At 36.3% G+C, this 18,007-nt stretch overlaps 1 protein-coding gene and 1 long non-coding RNA gene across 2 annotated transcripts; both read right to left on the bottom strand.

The window, feature by feature from the left end:
* Positions 1–1,266: 1,266 nt before the first annotated feature.
* LOC143853164 (uncharacterized) lies at positions 1,267–7,122 on the bottom strand. Its single transcript, XR_013237037.1, has 5 exons — positions 6,601–7,122; positions 6,228–6,281; positions 2,771–2,860; positions 2,607–2,665; positions 1,267–1,571 (listed from the first exon to the last, which is right to left on the bottom strand). It is a non-coding gene; the product is annotated as an uncharacterized LOC143853164 (long non-coding RNA).
* Positions 7,123–9,079: 1,957 nt separating this feature from the next.
* LOC143853203 (uncharacterized) lies at positions 9,080–13,120 on the bottom strand. The gene is made up of 7 exons (XM_077362944.1): positions 13,049–13,120; positions 12,901–12,998; positions 12,030–12,097; positions 11,785–11,861; positions 10,552–11,174; positions 9,471–9,603; positions 9,080–9,219 (listed from the first exon to the last, which is right to left on the bottom strand). The coding sequence occupies exons 1-5, from the start codon at positions 13,118–13,120 to the stop codon at positions 11,091–11,093; spliced, it is 399 nt and encodes a 132-aa protein (XP_077219059.1). The 3' UTR covers positions 9,080–9,219; positions 9,471–9,603; positions 10,552–11,090.
* Positions 13,121–18,007: the final 4,887 nt, after the last annotated feature.

Below are 18,007 nucleotides of genomic sequence, written 5' to 3'. Positions count from 1 at the left end.
AATAAATTCATGAGAAGTTAGAGCAAATAAACTTTATCAATGCACCCCAGGTATTCCCCTCAATAACAAAGCTTTATACCCTTCTCTCTGTTTGTATCTTTCTGAGAGAGAAAATTCTTCTCTCCTTGTACAACACCAAACATATAAAAGAAAAAAGTTCCAGATCATAGCCTTTCTCTCCCAACCCGCAAAACCAGATTCCCCACCTTATTCAATTCATTTATTTCATACATTTGGTTGATTCTTCTATGCTATATTTTACACCATTAATTCTAGACATATTTGTAGGGAATTTAATCGCCAGTAGAAGTAGGGGAAGAGCTGAAGAGAGGGGAGACATGAGGAGATAAGAGAGGTAAGAAGCGACCGCGATGAAAATCACACCTGTTTTAGCATTGACAACTTGTGTGTCTTTATTTATATCGGGGACTCTAAGGTCACTGCGAGCTAGAGTTCGCTCATTTCAGAAACTTTAAACTAACACATTCTTTTATTAGAGTTCTTCCAAAGAAGCATGTCAGACTAAGCTGTGATTCATCAAATCCATCAAAAGCCGCATGAATCCTTTCCCACTAAACCCCCCTTAAACAAGCTCACAAACTTGCACAAACTTGTCCATTTATCTAAGAGACAAACAGAGAGATGTGTAAAGCTATTATGCGGAAGCCATTTTGAGGCTGACTTTTGTTGGAGTGAAGCCTCACTTTTAGCAGACTAGTAAAAGTGCACGTGCGTTGCACGTGAAACTAAGGTATTATATAATAAAATTTAGTAAAGACTTGCTTCCTAGAAATTTTCACAGTTGTATTAATAAAATCACAATTCAAATAAGAAGCATCCTAGTAAACGAATAGATTCTACTCTTGTAGGCACATCCGTTTATGAACAAATCTTATCCACAGCGAAGATTATGCTCGTCAGTAGGCATCCATTTATGTACAAATCTTGTTCATTGACGTTTGGATCCTCTGGAATCCTTAAAGACTGTCTGGGCCACTGATAATGACAGCAAAGGTTGCAAGGGCATCTTCAACATTCCCTCTAAGAAGAACAGAAAGCAGTACGATTATATGCATGTGCGATAGGCAATAGAGTAACCACCCATAGAAACTATGATCTAATAAAACCTGATCCCATCTCCAATTGGTTTGCCACTTCTTGAATATCGAAAACTTTGGCCTTCACCGATTGATTTCACCCCAGATCTGTTGAACGACAAGAAATAAATCCCCAATTCCCCTACAAGCTCCTCATGAAAATGACATCGACAACAACAGCTCATTGTATTTTTTTTATTATATCATCATTACATTATATTGCTTACATTCATCCTATTGGATACATCGATTGACATTCCACTGTCAGGTAGTTAATGTTATGCAAGCAAGAATGAACATGCAGGTCTATTTGTAAGCCCACAGTTAAAAAAAGTAACAAACAAAGAAGTGAGAATCTTCATTAGTTATTGCTTTATCAGGTACTTTCTTCAACTATTACTTGATCAGGTGCTTCTTCCGACTGCTCTGATATACTTGCCGAAGTCTATTCAGAAGGTGTGGATCTTGGCAAACCTTACACCAGAATAAATCAATTAGAGGTAAAAGGCCCAAAAAACAATATTACATTTCGAAAAGGTGGGTTATCAAAGAACTACTAATTCAATCAACCATTACAACATATTTATTATTTATTTATTCCTGTTCTTCATTTATCTTTACTACTCAGGAAAAACATTGTTGGACCTGCAACATGAATTACAAGATAATGAATTTACTATCCACTTTCCAAATTTTTTGGCTTTATGTGTTACAAGGGATGCAAACATTATGGTCTTGAATAACATATGGACCTCCCAAATCTTCTTTTCCCTCTCCAAATATCCCTTTTTTTCCTCATTAGATGGGTGATGCTAGCTCAATCAGGATAATGAGATCTCACAATATCAATCCAAATTTAAATGGGGAATTTAGGAAATGGTATGAGATGGGCTGCAAGGAATAATGTTGGTCCCTGGACATTAGCTCACGTTTCTTTCTTCACGCCCCCCTAGGATAGCTATCAACATGTTGGGTACCCATGGGAAATGAGAGGCAAGTAGAGTAAGTTCTGACCCAGTGTATCATTTTATTCCTTTAATAAATTTCTATATTGTATTTAAAAAGAAAAAATGAAAAAAAAAAAAAAACGTGAGATGAATTTTGGTGTTACTTCTATTTTGGAAGTCATAAATTATTAGGAAAGTCTTAGAGGGTCTTGTTTAAGGAATGATATTAGCCTATATGATGGATGGTGGAGATCCAAAGCAGGTCGGTCAGGGTTAATTTAGGAATATTGAATTGTCTTACTTTGTTTGGCACTCAATAAAACATGACATGATGTGCAGATAGGATTTAAACATATTATGTTAGAGAGAACAATACATTAATCACATAAATAGCTATACAAAAGGTACTTGCCACAGCGTAAGCTAAGTGATATAGGAGTACTGTTGGTTTACATAATATTAGCTCCTCACAACAAAAGGTTCCATGCTTGTACTTGATTACAAGAAGAAACAACATAAATGAAGGACCCTTCATATTGCATAGACGGGAAATATGTCTCACATTAGTGGGGAAAATATATTTCAGCAAGTTCTCTCCATGCATTGTGAGCTGCCATAAATCTGAAATAAAATTCAACCATCTCAGCAATGTTTGTAAAATACACAACACAGTAAAAACAAACCTAAACATTTATCCTAAAATTATAGTATCTAAATCCGACTTACTATGATTTCAAGATATCAATCCAGCCATCCAATGGCAGTTAAAATATTGCCATGTGCTTTTGCCATCACAACCTTCCTCTTGTCGATTACCTGAAAGAGAAAGGCCTTAGAATGTCCATTCATAAAATTTCATGAAATAAGAACATAAAAAAAACATAGCTGTATCAGAAAATTAAGCATGATTGTATTGGGTTTTTTGTACTAACGTGATTTGACATAAAGTTGCCCACTTTTCACGTCGAATCGGGTTAAAAGGGGAGCGTGCATGTAATGCAGGAGGGAGTGAAAATATCATCTCCATTTCTATTTTATTTTTCTAGAAGTCCAGAAAAGTAGTGTTTCAAAGGGGGAAGTTTAGGCAAGAAAGTTTACTCGTTTACAATGTTTCTTTGTGTTTGTTTTGTTAATACCAGGAATATAGTTTAGAAGTTGCTTCGAAGCTAGAAAATTAGTATAAAGTTTGACTTTGAGTGCAAATTGAAGTTAGAAGGCAAGGGGTATTGTATGGAAGTTTCGTATAAATTGGACACTACAATCTGAAATTCATTTTTTGAATGCACGAGGAATTTTTCTTTTGTAAGAGAGGTTCAAGAGGAGATTTGGGTTTTCTTCCTATTCCAGCTGCCACTTTAGTTGAATTTTGCAATTCAATTTCATTAGCAATCCAACCCGCATCAAGCCATGTTAAACATACAATATACAACCTTGTTTTGTGTTCCATGATAGGATGAAATCCGGTTATATCCATGTGACACATGTGGGTCCAAGAAGTGATCAAGTAAGAGCCTAACAATGACCCATCTTTTTTTTGGTAGGTAAGCTAGGATTGAATCTGCAACCTCAAGGCTGAGAAACAAAGCATCATCCATTGAGCTACAAGTCCAACCCCTACCATGACCATCTTTTAGTCATCAATGGAAAGGAGATTAAATCATTATTTCTTAACAAATTTGCATCCCATCTCATATGGAGTTTGAATGCTAGACATAAAAGATATTTTCAACATATTCATAGTTCCAAAGAAAACCTATTTATCATGATCATTTACCATGATCTTCCCCTCAAAACATGTAGCAATTCTTAAGGTCCACAATCAATACTGTGTCAAAATCAATATAGAACATAAAGCATGTCACTACTAATAGCAGTAAAGTTAACTTTAGCCACTTTCCTCTATTTTAGCCAAGTTAGCTTTAATGTACTCTCCAAAGTATTCCCTTGTACTGACCATCTCTGCCTTTTCTTCTTTCTAATATATTGGCTACCATTTCCCAAAAAAAAAAAAAAAACTAATAGCGTAATGTTGCAAATTGGACAGATAGATTATACTTTTGAAGAAAGAATCTCAAAGGCTAGAGATGGAAGATGCTCTGGAAAGGGTGGAAATACTGGGTCATTTTTCCTGTAGTGAGTCAACAGCCTTGGTAGGCACTTAGCGAGAAGAGAAGTTGCACGCATCATTGCCTATTTTTGGACAGTTGAAATTTCGTTTTATCCTTTTCTATTAAATAGAGAACCATGTAAATGTCACCGATATTATAGGGTCCTCTGGTATTTCTTTTCGCTGTGTTTGGAGATCGGCCAATGGGGTGACCAACCATCTTGCTAGAAGGGGTGTTCATCAGGAAGCCTTGGAGCAATGTGATTTTCTTCCTCCTTGATTGTTTTGCCTTGTCTATTGTACTTTTTTTCTTCTCTTGTACATAATGTACTTGGTCTGATATATGAATGAAATTTTGACCATTCAAAAAAATATATAAAGGTCACCGATTCAAATTCCACATCCGAAGAAAGGTAAAACAAAACCCCACCTCCAATAAGTGATCACCAGGAAAGAGCCTATCACTGAATAAATTCGCATTTCATCTTATATGGAGTTTGAATCTCAAAAATAAAGGAGATTTACAAGATGTTTAAAGTTCAAAAGAAAACCCATTCATCATGATTTTTCCCTCAACACATGCAGCAAATCTTAAAACCCGCACTCAAAAGTGTGCCAAAATCTTAAGAACCGCACTCAAAAGTGTGAATTGGGCATAGAGGAAAGATACCTTCATAGGGAGATCATTTCATTTTATATTATTTATGTATATTGTATACATATGTAGATCAGAAAACTGATTTTTACAGAACCTTATCAGCTGAAACAGACCTTAATTATCTTTTTTCTTTTTATTTTTTATTGTCACCTTTCCACCCTGGTGGGAAGATACCAATGTCTGTAAGCCAAGCTAAATTTGACAAAAAGGTAACACTATTCCATGCTTTTAGCCACACTATTCTTCCACGTTTTTTATCATTGAAATGGTAATATTCTTCCGTGTTTTGAGCTAAATTACTAAATACATTTTGCATACTCGTATCATTTGTTTTCTTCCTGATGGAAGTTGAAGCAACATTTTGCTATAAAGTAACTAATATCATATTGGTGTTTTTCAATTGTTATCCATACAAAATCAATGTTTTTAATGCTTGCGTCAATGGCCTTCCCATATTTCCTGCGCAGGAGATACGTTTATAGCCATTAGCCAAGCATGTAGACAAAGAAAAAGAATCTAAAAGAGAGTTAAAGATGTGGAAATTACGTCTCGTGTTCCCTCAATAAACTACATGAAACATCCATCTGAGAAATTTAACTTCTTGAATCTCTTCCCATATCCATTTTTCTTTATAAAGGTTAGTTCATTTCCTAATCATATTAAGTTAAGAGGGTTGGGAAATGTTTGATTTACATGATCAAGTGGAGTATCCTCAGGGTGAGTATGGTTTTCCCACATCAGCCCATGATCCCTTTTCTTCGAACAACATCCCTTTTAACCTGCCTGAAGAATATTTCCAAATAAAAGGACCAAAATGCCAAACTAAGAACTCTGGGAGAAATCATGAAATGTATGTGTTCATGATATGTATGTGCAAACATAAAGTGCTGATCATACATATATGCTAAATAGAACTAGTGGAGATAAATGCATGAATTTTTTTTTGAATGAGATGCTAAATGTGCTATCTCTTTTCCCCTTTTTGGGAGGTGTACAGTGCGATCAAACACGTGACCCACAGTGCCTGCTTGCATAATACATTTAGTCAAGAAATACAAGAAATGTCATTAAAGTACCCATGCATAATTCAATACATGGCAAATTGTTAGTATTATGCATGCATCTCACTCAATATAATTCTCTTGGAGGCAATTAGGAGACCCTAGTTTGTAGATGGACCCACCAACCCTTATACTGTCTCAAAATGTCTTCTGAAGAATTTTTATGGTGTCTTGCGGCAAAGATTTTCAAGTAAAATCATCAACTTCAGTTATGGGCTTATTTTCACTGTAAAGGGTGTTGCATGTCTCTAGATTAATTAAAGTGGGGATTCTAAGAATTCTATTGACATGTTAAATGGTAAATAAAAGGTAAGCCTCCATTACAAAAGCCATTGTTCAATAACAAAATAAACTCACCATTAAATCCTCCAGAATTGCGTGGTTATCCTCAAATCAGATTCCAAGAACACCCTGAATAAGAAAAACTCATTTACAAGATGAATTATATAGGGAAAGCAGTGGGAACAAATAATACTCATTTCATACAAATAATAGGACGAAAAAACCCAGGAAAACATGGAACTCAAAACATAGCACAAATCAATTCGGGAAAGAGAAGGAAAGAATAATAACATTTTCTAAATTGGATACAGAGAATGGTTTGGAAAACAAAAAAACAAACCCTAGTTCCAGGCATTTACACAAAACCAAGGACAAATGAATCAGGAAAAGAAAATGAAACAATATTAATCCTACAAAATAAAATGAAATGAGAATAACTTTTAAGGACCTTAGTCGAAGCCAACCATATTCTCTATGTCCCAGCGAGAAAAAAAGCTACATGTGTTGCTTTGTGGGAGGGAATGAAAGCGGTGGCATGGGAAAGAAAGGATATGGATTACAGATGGCGTGTTTTGTGTACGTATCTTCAGAGGCAAGGCAGCAAGGAAATGACATAAACACCCTGGCGATATTGGACGTAGCTGGAAGAAATGAGGAAGGACGGGCAGGGAATTTTGACTAAAGATGTAGTATTGAGGAGAGAGGAAACTGCTATAAAGATTCAAAAAACCATGTTTCAGGAGATAAAAGTTCATTGGCTGAGATCAGCGGTAGTGTCAGGAGACAAATACGCATTGGTAGAGATGAACGGTGATATTTGGACGGTTCTATAAGGGTAATTGAGGAGACAAAATGACCAAAATGGGTTAAAGTTCAGACGCATGAGATTGATCTTAAGAAATAAGGGGAGAATCGAAGGTCATCGGAGCATGACACAGCTGGAATTTTTGGAGAAGTTGGTTGACGAAATTTCAGGCTTTACGCTTTTAGAATAGTAAGGATTTTGGCGTATTCATTTAATTCATGTGGGGGCTGTTCTCTCATGCAAAGGTAAGCCCCGAAATGGCTTTCCCAGCAAATCCCATATCTAAGGCTTTGTTCACTTGCATTCCCGGGAAAGCAAATCCCTAGAAAACAGCCTCTTTTTTCCTTGACAAGACAGAATTATGGTGTTCACTTGCTTTCCTGAGAAAGTAACAACCCTAAGTGGAAAATGTCCAATAATAATGACATGGAAATTGCCAAAAATGATGTGGAAATGTCTCTTTTCTCACAAGTGTGGGAAATCAAATCCCACTATTTTGGTTGGATTTGCTTTTCCGGGAAAACTAGTGAAAAAAGGTGGGCAAGCAGTTTCTCGGGAAACCTTTTCCTGCACAGTTCCTACGCACGTGAACAGGCGCGGGAAACCTTTTCCTCCACAGTTTTCCTGGATTTATTTTCCCAATGCCACGTCGGATTTCTGAGAAACCTTTTCTTTTCCTTTCCTGGGAAAACAAGTGAACATAGCCTAAGAGTGTTGCGTACATATCCATGTACATCTCTATCGGCACCCTTTACATAATCCGATATATCAAGAATATTTAGAATGGAAGTGATATTTACGCCCCTTTTTATCACCAGGGACAGCCAACGCCAGTGTACTTGGCAATCAAACCCGCTGGTTTTTTTCTGATATCAAGTACATTAGCCCCTCTTTAGTCATTGATACACTGGCGCGCTGGGTGTCCCTAATAATAAAAAAGAACGTAAATATCACTTCCCTATCTAGAAGGCTACTGATATTGGCCCTCCTACACCTTAATTATTGCAAAAACTCAGCTTGTCGTTTTGTCTTAAATGGCTTCTCATAGCTTTTTGAGAACCCTACTGGCCTTTGGCAGCTTAAATAATAAAAGACAGATCAGTTAGTACAATTGTTAAAACATGGTAGTGCCAATATCGGTAGACTATTTAGAATGATTTTGAAAGGGAAGTGATATTTAGCCCCTTTTCATCACAGGGACATCCAGCGTCAGTGTATCAATGGCAAAAGGGGGGCTCCTGTACTTTATGTCAGAAAAATCCAGAGGCTTTGATTGCAAAGTACACTGGCAAATGGGTGTCCCCGGTGATAAAAGGGGAGTAGATATCATTTCCCTTTTGAAAATAATCAAAATATTAGTGCACTGTTTGCATTGAATTATAAGTACAATATCCAGTACAAGTGAACTTAAAACCTAAAATGATATTTTTTAAGGGATTTGCTAGGGACTTTCACAGAAAGGCATTTCGCGGCTGGCTGTTGCACGAGAGAGCAGCCACCTAGATGAATTAAATGAACAAGACAAAATCAGCTAAAAAGTGAGAATGTGTGGCCTCTCGCTCATGCAACAGCCAGCTGTGACATGCTTCCTGTGAAAGTCCCTAGCAGATCCCTTTTTTAGACATGAAAGTATGATTTTTCTTTTGAGAGTTTGTGATGCTAATTCACCATATTTCATTAGCATTGAGAAATAAATGACAATTTCTATGGCCTTTTACAAGTCAAAAGTTGCATATGGCATTAGTATTACTAGTAAAAGTGCACGTGCGTTGCACGTGAAACGTGAAACTAAGGTATTAAATAATAAAATTTAGTAAAGACTTGCTTCACAGTTATATTAATAACATCACAATTCAAATAAGAAGCATCCTAGTAAACGAATAGATTCTACTCTTCAGTTGGCACGATCCATTTATGTACTAATCTTATCCATGGCGAAGATTCTACTCGTCAGTAGGCATCCATTTATGTACAAATTTTGTCAATGAATTCTCTGGAATCGTTAAAGACTGTCTGGGTCACTGCTAATGACAGCAAAGTCGTCACTGGCTTTTTGCAAGGGCACCTTCAGTTCAACATTAACAAAAGAAAGCAGTACGATTATCATGCATGTGCTGTAGGCAATAGAGCAACCACCCATAGAAATTATGATCAAATAAAACCTGATCCCATCTCCAGCTGGTTTGCCACTTCTTGAATATCGAAAACTTTGGCCTTCACCCTTCACCCTTCACCGATTGATTTCACCATACCACTCCAGATCTGTCGAACAACAAGAAATAAATCCCCAATTCCCCTACAAGCTCCTCATGAAATGAAAATGAAAATGAAACAGACAACAACATCTCATTGTATTTTTATTATATCATCATTTCATTATACTGCTCACATTCATCCTATTGGATACATCATTGACATGCCAGTGTCATGTAGTTAATGTTATGCAAGTCTCCATGCAAATTGGCCATTTAAGGTATCAAACTATTGGGGAATAAAGCAGGTGAGACACATACCAGTTGTGTCCTGAGTCACGTTTGTAGGTGCTGACTGGCACTCCTAAAGGGTGACCAATGTTTGTGCCTGTAGCATCAAGGCTCCAGTGTGCTTCTGATCCAGCTCAAGCACCGATGTACATTCCTCTGCTGCCTAATATGTTCGTTGGCTCATCAGTTAAATCCACTAAAAATGTGTAAAGGCAAACCAAACATAGGAAAAAGAAAACATGGATTATGACTTTATCCTGTCTAGTGCTATGCTGTAAGGTTCCAGTTTACACATTTTTGAGGCCATCACTACTTTTGGATGTATCTGTTCCCATAATCGGAAACAGCTAAAACCAAAGCCCATATCTATGCTACCAAGGTTTAATATAAAAAGTATAGCAAAAATGACAAAGATCTAATACAAAAAATGAGCAATAGCAAATTTATCTAAATAAAATTAGATAGAAGATTTTTTTTTTTGAAAATTGGCTTTTATTAATATATAGAAAGCGAAGAGGGGACAAGGTGTCCCCATCCAAAATACATAGGCTCCAGCCCAATACACTTACAGTAAATGAGTAATAAAATTAGATAGAAGTTTACAACATACATTCTATGAACTAATGTAAGAAATAAATCAATAATTTTTAAAATGGCCAAATTACAAGTTAAAATTTACACCTATAAAAATGGATATGATTGTTGAATAAAACTAAAACAGATTAAAAGGAAATGAAAAGAATAGAGTTTCAGGATACTATGAACCTATATATACATTGTTATATCAAGATAACCAAATAAAAAATGAGATAGTAAGATACTTGGATAACCATGTACAGAAAACAAGAGAGGAGACATAAGGGCCATCCAAAATCCAAATTTCAGACCCATTCACAGAGGGATGCAAACAATAGTATTCACACATCAATCCCAAAAAAAAAAAATTAACCAAGATAATGCTTCTCACAAAAGTCACCCGTGATAAAAGTAAAACCCTTGATCTTGTATGTTGCCACGTCCAATGATCATTATTAGCTCAAAATAATGATCAGGAAAAGACAATTCTTGAATGTGAGTTGAATAATGGATGGGGCTGGGTTCAATTACTCACCGAGGAAAGATGATAGCCAAAAAATATGAATTGATGAAAATTTCCGGCAATATTTCACCACGGATCTGGTTCATTTGATTTCTGAGGTAGAACTTTTTAAATATTTAGTGTCACAACCAATTTTATCAATAAGATTAGCCCAATAGCCTCCCATTCTCTGAATTTCAAAGCACTTATATCCCTCAAAAAATATATAAAAGAACAAGGTCCAGCTGATTTCTTTCCACATCACATCCCTGATGGATCAAACAGAGAGATTCAGAGGTTTTTGTATGATGTATTGAAGCTTGAGCTGCTGCTTCTTGCCAAGGCTTGTACAAATCTTCCTCACAAAAGGTGCAACCTCTCCATCACATATCCCTTTCAACAAAACCAACACTCTTTTGGGAAGAACAGACTCCAACTCAGTTTCAAAGCTATCCACGCTGGAATGACTCGTTCTATTGCATGAGCTCAAGCATCCAGATCTAGAAAAATGGCCCAAGACCGATTCCTTAAATTCTTGCATTTTACCTGAATGGTTGACTCGTTATCTGTGATTAGCCCTTGAATAGTGTGAAGGCACTCATGAACCACTCTACCGTCTGAGAATTTTCTAAGTAGCTACAGATACAATTCAGAATCTGGGAAAAAAGAGAGATAGCAAATTAGTTAAAAGTATGATATTCGATCATGAACTAACCAACAATAATATTTTCGTTAAGTTGAAGTAAATCAACTTTATTTAATAATAAATATAAAAAAGATAGTTATGTGAATAAAACACTACTGAATGGACTATGGAGCAGAGCAATACCAAACTCTTGATATATCAAGAAATAACTACAAGAAAGAATCAGATTTTTTTAATCACAAGAAAGCTTCAGATTTGTTGTAACAAAATGAAAAGAATACGGAGAAGAAGAAGAATAAAACCTACAAACAAGAGAGCTTCAAAAATGAAACCTACAAACACGAGAGATATTAAAAACTGAAACATATAGAAGAGTAAGATTTGTTGCAATAAAATGAAACACAAGCCTAAGAGAATGAAATTTACAGAACTTATTGGCCACGCATGAGATAAAAGACCTTGTGAATAGATCATTACATGGCTACAAAAAATGCAGTTTATGGTCAAATATGCTATAAACCCAAACCCAAAGCCATTGCCCAAAACAATAAATCTTTAGTGATGTGAAACCAAAACGTACTAAAACAAAAGAAGAAACGATCTGAAACCAAACAAATTACCCAAAAAGCAATGAAATGATCTGAAACTGATAGGTCCAAAAACATTGCCTCCTCTTCCAAATCCTCACCCATTGAACCTGCCAAATGTAACAGATGTTCCTTCTTAGTATGCTTCATTACATAGTTGCATTTTTCTGCAACGTAATTTAATTACACATAAAATATAATTACCACTATCGCTCAAAGAGATACTATGTCTAGATATTTAGTGATCCAATAATTTTATTTTCTGTTGGACTACTTACAGATGAAGTGATCTTTAATAGGCCTTAGCTCCACGTACTTCTCGCAATCATTTCCATGAATACATTCTCTACAAAGCGTACATTTCTTGTCAATTTTGCATAAAGCTACCAATAAAGTGCCATGAAATGAGCATGGGAAAAGAAATGGAAAAAAAATTATTTAGTAATATACCCAAATGTTATTTATATCTTGTCAATTTTGCATAACGCTTGCAATAAAGTCCCATGAAATGAGCATGGGAAAAGAAATGGAAAAAAATCATTTAGTAATATACCCAAATGTTATTTATAAGATAAAGCATTTCCATTACAAAACAGGAATATTCAGAGGAAGTTGTTCCAACCGCTGCAACCAAAGCAAAGATAAGTAATATTTCTACCCTTTCACCATTATACAACACTTACGTGGCTTTGTGATGCCAAGGGAAACAAATAAAAAATTCCATAATCTTGCCAAGGATAAGGTAGCTCACCACTGGCAATAAGACACTAACTGGGCACTTTTTTTACAAGCTCCTCTGCTTTATCATCTTCAACTTCTTTCAGTAATACAAACCAATTAAACAAAACCATAGGAAAAAAAATAAAAGTCAGATGCAAATACTTTTTTACCAAAAATTGGAGACGTTTTAAAGATCTGAGGATGGATTTTGAAGTTCTGATTAAGAGATATTTTAAAGTATTAGATTTTTATAGATTTTAAACAATTATATTTTTAAAAGAGGTAGCAGAGATTTCAAAGAATTTGTTCTGAAACAAAAAAAAGAAAAAGAAAACCCTTGAAGAGAGATTGAAAGAGAGAGAAATTGAGAGACTGAGAGAGGGGGGATTGAGAAAGACAGATATAGAGATAGATTGAGAGCGAGAATACCTGGAAAAATCGCTGGTAAAAATTGCCGGACTCGCGACAGGGGAAACCCGAGAGTAGAGATGCGTTTTGATACCCAAAAAAAGCCCTAGAGAAGTCTGCTGTTTCGATAAAGAAGTAAAGCTGTAGTTGAAATATGCATGCGAGTCACCTGGCGAGAAGATGAAAATGCATGAGAGACACCTAGCAAATACCCAGAGCAGAAACAAAAAAGGAGAGACATCTGGCAGGATTTATGCATGCGAGACACCTAGCAAATACCCGTAGCAGTGTAGCAAAAGGAGAGACAACTGGCAGGATTTTTGGACGTATTCTAGGGGTAAAAGCACAGACTGAAACGACGATAAGGCCCTAAGGAAAGGGGATATATCCGGAAGTTGTAGGAAATCAGAAGTGGGACTTAAATGGGATTTGTGCAAAAGTTGGTTGACGAATTTTCCTTGGTTTACGCTTTTAGAATAGTAAGGATTTGATAAGTATTCTTGGCAAAGTTTTTTAAGTCCGAAACTTCAATTAATTTATTGGGACCCGGGTAGAGCTCACCTAGCTTTTAAGGGGAGGGTCTCCACGCCCTTATGAGCCCGCTCAGATTTCTTTACTTTTCTAATGCGGGGTCTTAGCTTTCCCACGGAACCCCCAACAATCTCGCCCTCCACCCGAACCAACGTGGACAATCTCGTCCCTCCACGCAGAGGCAACGTGAGAACTACATGATCTTTTTCGAGGGAATTTCATTGTTCTCAAAGGTTCATCGGGCTTATCGATCGAGAACTTCCCCGAGGGATTTTCTCCATCCTCAAGGGAAATTTGTTCTGAAATCTCAGATATAGTTTTCCAAAATTAAGAAAATGTGTTTTTGGGATATAATAAATTCATTTTGGGGTTGAGCCTCTAGCTCAACGGTAAAGACACTATTCTTCAGCACTAATGTCGGAGGTTCAATTCCGGCTTATCTACCTTTAACAGAAGATATGCATTTTACTATTATTGTTAGAAATAAGGTTCCTCGGGTTTTGTACCCTCACAAGGTGTAGTTTTTTTCAAGAAAGGCTCTATTTCTCTTAAAATTAGTGTAAAAAAAATTTACACCCATTTTTTATGTGGAGAAATAGGCATAAAATTTCTTTTACATCCATTCTACATTTGAAGTAATGAGCCAAAAGGTACGATATGTGAACCAAGTTTGGTACCCATCTTTTTAGGATGCAGGTACGACGATCCAAATTGAGTTTTTGGTACGCCGATAAAGATTGAGTTTTGGTAACCATGCTTCATTTCTACATCTTGCCTACCAAAAATAAAAAATAATTCGTATCCACTGGACCATGGTTAGTGTTGTTAGTTGGATCCATCAAATAAATAAGTCCCGATCCTTGGATTGGCCAGGCTGAGATGGGGAACATACATACATGTTATTATTCTTTTAAGTCATTAACATTAGATGTCTCAAACAGCCCAATGCGAACAAGCCCCACTTGTGACAATGGTTTAAAATTTTGGTTTCGGTAACCGTTTCGGACCCCACAGAAATCCGAAATTTCGGTTTGAAATTTGGTATTAAGCGTCGAAATTTGGGTTTGAAATTTCGAAATTTCGGACCCAAATTTTGTAGCAATTTTTTTCTTATTAAAAAAATGGCAGTAAAACGAAATTTCAGACCGAATTTCCTGAAATTTTCGGACTGAAATTCCTAAATTTCGGCCGAAATTTGGTAATCGGCGAAATTCGGAATTTCAGTGAATTTCAGTTTCGGTCCCATCGAAATTTCGGATTTCGGTCAAAATTTAAAACCATGCTTGTGACATCATATGTCTCAAACAGAACAGACCCTTTTTTGGGTTGGCCATCATATGTATCTTTTATACTTTAACAGTCCCCACTTGTGCCCTGTTTTTGTGATAGGATCCACTGGTCTTATTAACTACCACAATTCTGGTCAAATGTAGTTGAGCACTTTGATCAGATGATCCCTGATCCTTGATCCATCAAACCCTACTATGGAGTTGTAATGTGTTATGTGTCACATGTTTTGAAATAATTAAATGTACACGTAGGGACCCACTAAGGACCGTAACATAATGATTCTCCTGATTCCATTATGAAGCTCATAATCATGAAATCATTCCAACAAGTGGAATAACGAAAACAACTCTGGAGTGACAAAAGCATAAAATCATCCTAAGAATGGTTATTAAACATGCCCGGCACTATTGATTTTAGTCATTTTTTTAAATTCTTACGGTGGACAAAGACAGCATGATGAGATGATCAGCGGTCTTGATCTGATATACATGGTTCTTTCTGTGACTCTTGAAATGATCGTCACCATTGATCTCCCATGTACTTTCTGCCTAGTTGTTCTTTTTTTAATAGATAAGCTTGGTACCTCAAGGGTTCGTTCTTCACCTACTAGTCTCACCCATGTAGGATTTATTCGCATCGCTTTTAAGGTGAATTGACCTTAAAAAAGTAAAAGTCCGCCTCGATTCACGTTACAAGGGGTGTGAATCATCCTCCAGGAGGGCAAAAATATCATCTCCCTTTACATTTTTGGAACAATTAACAATGGGGGACACAAAACTGACTAATTGTCAAGAGAACCCATCCTTTTCTGAAATTATCAACGAGGGACAAAAGTGGTCTCGTCAGTATGAGCTTGATGAAAATGCCCTTTGGCATTTACCTCACACTTTCACCTAGTTTTTTTTTCCTTCTTCCCTCTTCTTTTACTTTTCCATTTTTACCTTTTTTTAATTTTTACCCTACTAGTCATCTTCCTCATCAGTCAGGCACAGTTGTTGCTGCTTAATCTTGAAAACTTGAAAGTTGAGTTCTTACCACCTATCTCTCTGTATCTAGGTTTTTTTATTTTTTTTTATTTTTTAGGGTTTTGCACTATTTTTCATTCATCTGTTTTTTATTTATCTTGTTTAGGGTTTAAGTGGTTTGTATTTTAAGATGTGTTACGGAGATAATGTATGGATTGCTTCACTCACTTTTTGGAAGACAATTGGTTGTATAAGAAAATTTTGATGTAATACACAAATGGATGGCTACACATTTTTTTATGTACTTAATTGTTTTTGCAATACACGAATTGGGACGTAATACATGAAGCACATTTGACGAATACAACATACGTTTCTTTTGTTATTTCCATCATGAGCAGAATTGTAATGCCATTAGAAGAGTTGCTATAGGCATGGGGGTTTTGTAGTAGAAAGGTTTATCAACTCTCTGGTAGGGGGTTAACAACTCTCAAAAGTAGGGTTACCAATTTTCGAATGGACGTATCAAGTCCTTGAAAATTGGCCGAAGGTACTGGAGTTTTGGAAGGGGGTTTTCAAGTATATAGGATTGTGGTCATCTAATATAAAAATGGGGTTACCAATTTCCGAATGGATTTATCAAGTCCTTGAAAATTGGTCGAGGATACTGGAGTTTTGGAAGGGGGTTTTCAAATCTCTAAGATTGGGGTTGTCTAGTATAAAAAATGGGGTTACCAATTTCCAAATTGGCTTCCTTGAAAATTACCCGATAGTACTGGAGTTTTGAAAGGGGGTTTTCAACTCTCTGGGATTGGGGTTATCTAGTATAAAAAGTTCTTATTTTTTTCACTCATTCATTTTCACCGTTTTTTTGCTTTCTAGCTTGTGATTCATCTTCCTCATCCGCCATTAAAAGGGAGAAGGAGAAATGCAAAACCCTTAAACAAATGAAAAACAAAACCTAGATACAGAGAGATAGATGGGAATGAACTCACATTTCAAGTTTTCGAGACTTTCCAGCAACAATGGTGGTTGAATGATTAGGAAGATGACTTGTAGCGAAAAAAAAAGTTGAAAATGGAAAAGTAGAAAAAAAGAGAACAGGGAAAAGTGGAAAAGTGGGAAAGTAAAATGTGTTGCTTAAGAAAATGGCATTTTCGTCCGGCTTTTACTGACAATTTCATAAAGGCACGAGTCATGTTGAAAATTTCATCATTTTTGTGTCCTCCATTGGTAATTGTTCTGACATTTTTCAGCTGAACAAGGCTGTCGTCACCCATATTTATCCATACAGAGTGCCGGTCCGGTGTAAAGACGTGTAGCCGAAAATAGAAGAATAGCCTTTTCTGATAACCTAGATTGACGAAATTACCCCTATCAAATACCAGAACCGAGTTAAATGTTTACTATAGATAAACGTAAGGTAGTGCTCGGACTAACCAAAGATGCTAGTTCTCACCGATCTTCACATGCTCCAATGGTCACACAACTCATATGTGTGGGCCCACTATTTTGAAAGCATCATTTCTAAGATTGTCAAACGATTCTGACTGTACGATCGATGTACAATAGAATAGCCCATTAAAAAAAAAAAGGGGAGTGATAAGTCGACTCCCCAAATTGATAAGGAGAGAGAAAGACACATGGGGAGTGATTTATCCAAATGGGGAGTTGATTTATCACTGCCCTATGTACAAGAGAATGACAAGGCAAACATTACTGATGTTGGGTCGGTGGCTATCAAGTCTAGGCACAACATAGGAACATTTAGGTATAATCGAGACTGTGGGTTGATCCTAACCTTCTATAGATCGGAGGGTTAGAATAAACCTATGGAAATGATATTTGAGGCACAACCTATTTAGGCTGTGGCCCACCTAATGGACAGTTTGGATCATCTTATGGTGAGGCCATACAGTACTTTTTATAAAGTGAGGAACGCATTCATCAAAATATGGTAGTGCTGATAACATTTCCCAATTAATTATTAAGCTTTCATGAAAAAGTGCAGTGAGGCTGAATCTGTCATGGTTTTAAATTTCTACCGAAATCCAAAATTTTCCCAAATTTGATATTTCGCGAAATACCAAATTTCGGAATTCCGGTTTGAAATTTCCAGAAAATGGCATTTAAAAAAAAATAAAAATATGTTACAAAATTTCGCCCGAAATTTCGTCGGAATTTCAGTCTCAAATTTCGAAGCTTAATACCAAATTTTGGTGGGGTCCGAAATTTCGGATTTCGGTGGGGTCCGAAATAGGTACCGAAACGGAAATTTAAAACCTTGGAATCTGCTGGTCACCAATAGAATGGCTACCCCCAAATCTTTTTCAGAAGATGAT

The sequence above is a fragment of the Tasmannia lanceolata genome, unplaced genomic scaffold, assembly GCF_043159265.1.
Source record: "Tasmannia lanceolata isolate RefF3 unplaced genomic scaffold, GAP_Taslan_0.1 ptg000019l, whole genome shotgun sequence".
NCBI lineage: Eukaryota > Viridiplantae > Streptophyta > Magnoliopsida > Canellales > Winteraceae > Tasmannia > Tasmannia lanceolata.
The sequence above is the reverse complement of the archived record's forward strand: the minus strand, read 5'-3'. Positions and strand labels throughout refer to the sequence as shown.

Coding starts and splice junctions, on each gene's coding strand:
- LOC143853203 (XM_077362944.1), bottom strand. CDS start 13,120: ATGTCTCTCCTTTTTTGTTTCTGCTCTGGGTATTTGCTAGGTGTCTCT. Junction 12,999..13,048: donor CATTTTCATCTTCTCGCCAG/GTGACTCGCATG, acceptor TTATCGAAACAG/CAGACTTCTCTAGGGCTTTT. Junction 11,862..12,029: donor TATTAAAGATCACTTCATCT/GTAAGTAGTCCA, acceptor TACATTTGGCAG/GTTCAATGGGTGAGGATTTG.